We start from the raw sequence: 7,555 nt of genomic DNA on the forward strand, positions 1-7,555 counted from the left end.
TGAGCCGCGGGCCACGCGACCGAATCCGTGGCGAAAGAAAACCCCAAGCAGTGCCATATTTGGATGGAAAAGTTTTCTCTTTAAAGACGATCAAGGATCGACGTCCTTTGTGTGTGTTTGGTCTAATAAAAAAGAAATGGAAAAGTGAATGAAAACGAAAAACGATCAGAAAGATAGAAAAAATAGAGTGAAACAAAGAGAGTGGAAAAGGATTAAATAAGAAAGGTGTTATGATCCGCACCGGAACCACGGCCACTACATGATCGTTTCGGAAATGCTCCCAGAATTGCTGTTTTCGGGTAAAAAACGGTGTGGTTCTATGCCTTCCACACCCATGCCCTTGTTTCGCCTACCTTCGTGTCCACATATTCGCTATATTTAGCTTTCGCTTTAGGCGAACTCGAAAACTTCTCGACTGACCAGCCTCACGATCACGGGTGAAGTGTGGTATACAGGGAGGGACGAGGCTGCCAATGCTGAAACCACCGAGAACATGGGAAAATGGTAGCCATTAAAAACCCGAATGTGGAGCTGCTGCTTCTGCCGCCCGTGGCCGAAAATAATGAGTTGTGTTCAGTTTTCCAAGCTGGCGTGCTTTGGTTCCTGGTGGTGGAAGTGCCAGGCGGTGGGACGTCCATAAAAACACGCCTTGTCACGTCCCAAACCCACTGCACTGGCCGATTGTGTCCCGCGGACTTCGTTATGCTCGGCCCGAGCGATATATGCAAGCACTCCGCGAGTTGCTACATTTTTTTGGGGCGTTACAAAAATCGCTGAATATAGAATTTCCGGACCCCAGGCCGAGACCAGTGCCTGTGCGGCCCGAGGGAAGAACCTGTGGGAGTTGACCACCAGGGGAGGGGAGAAGAGGGTGTGTTTTGGCCGAGCCGATTCGGTGGTGCGTACGGTTGCCAAGATTTGCGGACCTGCCGTGAGATGCCAATGCTCTGTTCAATGCGCCGCTGCTTCCGTGCCGGTGTGTTAGTGGTGGTGAATTTGTGTGAGCTTGGTCCGAAAAACGGCCACCGGCGGACCGATGTTTCGGCAAGTGCAGTGTGAGATTTGAAATAGTGCAAAACATAAATGTGCAGCTATAAACATTGCTTCAGGCTAGATCACACTCTACCAAATATTTTAGTTTTTACTGTAACGAAAGTTTTAAACTTATTTATCTCTATATTGGGTCAAATTTTATGATAGTCAAAGGACACGATAATAAACATGACAATTTTTCTCTGTCATTATTAATCCTTTGTTATGGAACTTTTGTGTGTCAATAATTTAGGGGTCAAATAAAATTTTGCCTGAATACCTTAGACAAAGCTATAGCAGACACATTTCCTTTCCATTCCAAATAAAGAATTGAAGAGTTCACAAATTTTAACTTGGTTCGAACGATATACAAACTGGATAGATGCTTGAGTGTTTGGTGATGGTAAATTGTTCACAATTATATTTCATCAAGAGGTCTTCTGTAAATTAACAGATATCTGGATAATTATCGGTTCATATAATATTGGATTTACTGGCAAGCGTTTTAGTGGTTTGTTTGTAGAAATGAAGTTATAGGAAATTTAACGTGTCCGTTGAAAACACACCGTACTCCAAAGAGAGTGTGAACGATTTTCCTTCAAAATCAACACGTGTTCGTTCAACTAGGTCGAGAACTTCCAAACGGCTCCCCTGTTCCATACACCGTACTGTTCCTCCGGTCGGGAGAGCGCTGGCGATATTTATCGCGATATGGAAATATGAATTTGGTGCTCCCACCAGCGGCCGGCAGGCCAGCAGGCATTCATTCGGCGGTGCAGTTATTTTTGTCCCGATGAATCAGCCCGGCGTGCTCCATAGACGGGCGGCAAACGCATGGAAAATGTGTGTGCATCGTGAGAAAACGTTTTCCCGATTGCGAGCGCTCCCGCGGTCCTATTTTCGTATGTGGTAAGAATTGGTCCGACTCTTGGTGGTTGGTTGGTTCGCGCGTTTTGCCATTCGCAGTTCCAAAATGGGCAGACAGGAAGAACTTCAGATGGTGCAAGGCGGGAGGCGGGAGGGAGAGGTTGGGGCTGTAACAAATCGATTGTGAAGAAGAAAATGCTCAGATTTATTTTTGGAGGAGTGTAAGTTGTTAATTGAGTGCTTCTCCGTCCTTTCCTTTCCTTTCTACATAGTTGGAGGAGGTATGCAAGACTTCTCCAAGGATGATCTAGGACTACTAGGCTCGGGTGTTGTAAGCGGCGACAAGGACCTTCTTGGGCATCCGCATTCACAGCAGTCACACGATCAGCATCACCACACTGGAAGCCAGCCTATTCATCTCCATCCGTCCGGAAGTGGAAGTGTGGGACTCGTGAGTGGTATCGATGAAATAAAATTAACCCACATACCGGACCTTCTGGAGCCGGCGGATGGCAGCAAGTTGGAAGACTCGGAACGTGATCTCTACCCTTGGCACACCGGAACCAACATCGGGAGTAGATTTCTGTAGGTATCATCGCATTAACAGTTTATCAATAGGTTGTTTATTCCTTGTAGATGTTCATTGTGAGGGTTTGTTTGGTTACTTGTAGGCGCAGCTCTGATGATCCGCTGATCTCCGGTGGTACCAACGACAATCCGCACGATAATGAACTTAGTGTGCCCACGGTCAGCCAGTCCATGTGTCCGTCGCCAACAACACCACCACCGAAGCACCGTCACCCGAGCGTCGTCCTGTCACCGGAGCTACGTGAAACGACACTGTCGCCCTTGCCGACGCCACCGAAGGCTAACGCCACCATCGTGCAGCACCTCAACGGGCATCAGCCTCCGCAGCAAAGGGGGCAGCGAGTGGTGCCACAGCAGCAGCAGCAGCCGCAGCAGCAACAGCAGCAGAAACGTACGAACGGTGGGGCGGCACCTAGGGCGCGCCGAAAGGGACCGCTCAAGCTGCGCTTCCATCACCAGGCACTGCCGCAGGAGTACCTCGACCACTATGAGGCAACGCAGAACAGTCTGCAGCGCAAAGAATCAGCCCAGCACAGTCAATCGAGTCGTCCGGCCCGACAGAATAAGCAGCAGACGGCCCAGCAAACAAGGAAGGCCATGATGGAGCGTCAGGCTGCCCAGGAACGAGAGGAGCGAGCGAACGAATCTGTGCGCAGCTGGCTGCAGAAGATCCTGGAGCTGCAGAAGGAGGGCGTTTCGCTGGCTCCACTCAAGGACGAACCGGCCCAAATGGTGCAATCGCCTTCACAAGCTACTCCTCCGGGTGTGGCCGACAGCGGTGTCACCAATCAGAGCGGATCTCCACCGAAACGTGTGGTCAACTACACCGATCTGCCGTACATGGGCGAGATTACGTTGGATAACTCCAAACCACGGCGCGGCCGCAAACCGAAGAAAGCCGATATATGCCATTTGATCTACAAGAACTACGGAACGATCCTCCCCGGCACTCCTAACCGAGAGCTGGGGCCGGAAAAGTCGGGTGCGATCACGAAGGGGTGCTCCAAATCCGTCGCAAGCCTACTCGAACGACGCCTGACGTCGTGCGATGAGAGGAAAAGCAAACCGAGCGGAGAATCGGAACCATCCGAACCGAAGGACGATAGCCCGGTCAAAGGTCGGCGAAAGGAGGAACCGTTGAATCTGTGTGTGCGCGATTCGGGTGGGAGTGTGAGCAATGGCGTTCTCGGAGGTGAATCGTTTAGTCTTTCGAGTTCGGAAGAGGATCCGGACGAGGTGTTTGCCTCGTCCTGCCCAACACCAATTATTACCGCATCGGATATCTGCACCGACCAGGCACTGGCGGCAAATATGAAGTTGTCTCTCCCGACGTTACAATCTTCGTCGGGAAGCACAACAGAGACTCCGTCCACAGCCGATACTCCCCCGGGGTGTATGTACTGGTCAACGAACCCGGCAAGCAGTAGTCTCTTTGCCCATCCCATCTCAATGTACTATCCAGTAGCAGCGGCATCTGGAGAAGATTCAAGCAAAACTTCCGACGAGCAAGTTCGTCCTGGGCGAAGTGGCCGTGTGGGAGCACCTTCATCGACCGCCTCGTCTCCACCGATATCTCCGAGTGGGTTGAAAGCTGAACAACAACATCCGATGCTGGTTCCGAAGCATATTTCGCAGTTGATGAAAAACGACAAGCAATCCGGCCCAAGCAGCGGCAATCAACGGTCTCCTCCGGCGCAGAAACGTAAGCGATCGGCCATTTTCATACCACCGGTCCCGGCAGAGAACAGCTCCAATCCGGCCACGGAGGTGAGCATCTGCAAGTTCAAATTCACCGGTGGAGCCAAACCGTGCCTGCAGGAGAAGAAAATACTGAGCGTCGATTCGGGCGGCAACTTTCGGTACTACTCTGGCACGGGTGACAAATCGATGCGTGGCTATGAGTTCTTCCCACGAGAAAGCCTTCAGCAGAGCAGCATCAACGCCACCAGCACGACCGGTGCGTTCCTTAATGCGTCCGGTGAGCGCATTTCGTGCGATCTGCCACCACCGTCGCTTGGACTGAGCAACGATTTGTTGCAAATTCCGGAATTTCCAACGTCACCGCAACCGCCAGGTCCGGCAGGATCGCTCGCGGGCGATCCGACGTCACCGTCACCCTCCACCGGCAGCCCCTCGATTCGACTGCACCCGAACACTGCGGCCTCCGAGCGGCGTCGACGGAAGAGCCGCCGGGCGACGCAGCGCGAATCGCTGGAGAAAACTTTCAAAGAGAAGGGCTTTCTCATCCAGACGCAGCAGCTACAATCGGCCGAAGGTGCGACCTACTGTAAATTCCGACAATTACGCAAATTTACCCGCTATCTCTTCCGAAGCTGGAAAGACTATCTCCCGGGCGAGCTACAGCAGGAGCAGCAGCACGCTCCACTACAGGATGGGGAACTGCCCGGTATGATACTGCCACCGATCGTCACGTCGACACGTGACACACCGCCTCAGGTGCACTGCGTGGACGAGGGATCATCTCTGTTGCGCACTTCATCCACGCGCAGCAGCATGCAAATGGAAACGGTCGACATCTGCGAGTCGCCCCATCACCGAAGCACTCCGCCGATCGTAACGACGCACCATCGGTTGAGGCGAAGCCGGCGTACATCGACGGCAAGTGCCACCTCACAGCACGTCCATTCCGAAACGTTAGTGATCGATGCGTCCTATCACAAGCGAAGCGGTAGTTTATCGCCTGTTGTCGACTAACTCCGACTAAGGATATTGCTGCGCCCTGCCATAATTAATTTATTTCATTCGTACCACAGCAGTGCTCGTTAATGCCAAAGATTATCATAAAATGCGATTTGCGATAGACGTAAGAATGCTAAACAAGGTTCATGCATAGGGATCGACGACGTTTAAAAACCTTTTGAAATCACTCTCTCTCCATTTTGCCACGCTTGCAGCATCCAATTAATCGTTATTAACGTGCGGCGCTTTCTTTCTTCAATCCAGCGAATAAAATCTAGTCTTTTCCCATTTTTTCCCAATTTAGTCAATCAATCGACGGATATACGCTTAACCGATTATTTGGCAACATTTATTTAACAAATTGTTATTGACGAGTAAAGAACCAACACACTCTTTAGGTTTTAGGCATTAGACGCATTTTGACTGTGAGTCGTTGAGAGGTTATGTGTGGCTGTTTTTAGTTTCGATTCTACGACCCTGTTGTTCGTCTCCAGTGTAGTTCAATTATGTTCATCATTATTTCATCGAATTTTGTTTCCGTTTTGTAATACACCGTTTTGATACCTGCCCGTGCAAACCATAACACCGGTTCGGTGTGCTTGTACGGGAGCGAAGTAACGAAATTAAAACCGGAATGATAACCAATTAATCAAGCAGAAATATTGCGCATTCTATAGTTTCACAATTTAAGGGGAAAGAAATGGAATATAATTCAAAATCACGATCAACTCGTGAAGGTTTGGTAGGTGCATCCCTGGTTCGGTAGGTGCATGATATATTGCCTACATTGAGGGGTTCAATAATATATGAACGGTAAAATTGCCTCTATTTCACATGTGTCTATGTTATCCCTAATGTTATGCAACGTTATTGCACTTCACAATTTCGGAAAGCGGTTACTAAATAAGTATAGGAACATGAAAAGACAACAGAATAAAAGCATCGTTTTATTGTGAGTAAATCCAATTAAACGAGGCATTACGATTGTTCGATATTGTCGTTCTAATGAGAAGTCTAATGAGACTGCAATTAATTCTTCTGTTTGTTTATATTTTTTTGAGAATAAATTACATGATGTATAATCACATTATTATCAGGCATCATACGACACATCGTTTCCCGTGTTTTACTCGCTGTAATGTGTCAAGGGGTGCGATAAGTGTGATTGTCACGTCAGCAGCTCGCGATCGACGAATTGACGTTTGATTGAGTGAGTCACACAAGTGGCGTTGTTGAAGAGAACCGACATTGTTGGAAGAAAAAGGGAAGTTGTTGAGCACCGTTCGAGAAAAAGAAGGCCAACTTTGGCTTCGCTACACCACGCTTACCGGCAGAAAGTAGGTGTTTTGGATTTCTTGCCTTTTGCGATTTCTCCATTCGGGCTCCAATTAGCTTCTCCGGGAGATCTGGGGTTCGCTGGACGAACACCACCATCGATTTGATTCGATAGCTCGAACCGTCCGAACCACGATCCCCACGACAGTGGGGTGGGAGAAATGAGCCGCGTGCGCGACTGAGACCATCGTTGCTCCATCAATCTTCCACCTTGGCGGGACGCCATTTTGTTTTCTTTTCTCGACCGCTATACCGGGCCGAACGGCAGAGCGCTGGACACGCGGAAGCAGTGTGGCGGTGAAGTCGCTCAGAAGATGAAGCTGACCGGTTGGGGAAGCGATCATCCATGCTCGTCATCGTCGTCGATGGTCGTGGGATGAAGAGTTGGAAAAAAGGCTTGCGATGACACGCCGGAATGGGTTAAATGAACGCCGGTGGATACATAATGGACGGTTACGGAGGAGATGTGGTTATTTATTGCCTGACGGAGGTCCATCATTTTTTACTCTGAAACTTCACATGGGTTTTTAGATTTAAAATACACCTTTGCGAGTGATTTTTAAGTCGATTGGCGTATTTTTAAACGTTTGATCTTAGTTTGTTTTCAATAAAATTACATTAAAAATTTATAAACACCTTCTTCAGATTTTGTAGCGTACAACAAATATAACCCCTTTTCCGAACGCATCGGCTCCATCGTCACTGTATCAGATAAGTGAACAGTCACCGGCAATCATCATATTGCGATGAGTAATGGATGGGATGGATTTTCCGCCATCCCGCGGTTATGAGCACGTACAGTGTGCAATCGGGAAGTGCGAGTCAGGCATGACTGTCCGCTTCAGGTTAAAGATGGTGGGTTTGATCGACGATCTTCGATGAGTTGCATATGCCCACTAATAACAGAGAACCGACGTTGAGGGTGGCAATTTGGATTTTACGGTTCATTTTTTCCTGATTAACAGTTTAATTATCCATGTGAAACAAGGGTTTTACTAAGTTTGTTTTTGATCATCTTCATTAAAAATCTTTT

General features: G+C 48.9%; 1 protein-coding gene across 1 annotated transcript; it reads left to right on the forward strand.

Annotated features, from left to right (window-relative positions):
* The first annotated feature begins 259 nt into the window (after positions 1–259).
* On the forward strand, positions 260–5,202 carry LOC131288552 (uncharacterized). The gene is made up of 4 exons (XM_058317693.1): positions 260–299; positions 2,172–2,484; positions 2,571–2,781; positions 2,863–5,202. Exons 1-4 carry the CDS (start codon positions 260–262, stop codon positions 5,200–5,202), a joined length of 2,904 nt encoding a protein of 967 aa, XP_058173676.1.
* The last annotated feature ends 2,353 nt before the right edge of the window (positions 5,203–7,555 follow it).

Source organism: Anopheles ziemanni, chromosome 3 (genome assembly GCF_943734765.1).
Source record: "Anopheles ziemanni chromosome 3, idAnoZiCoDA_A2_x.2, whole genome shotgun sequence".
Taxonomy (NCBI): domain Eukaryota; kingdom Metazoa; phylum Arthropoda; class Insecta; order Diptera; family Culicidae; genus Anopheles; species Anopheles ziemanni.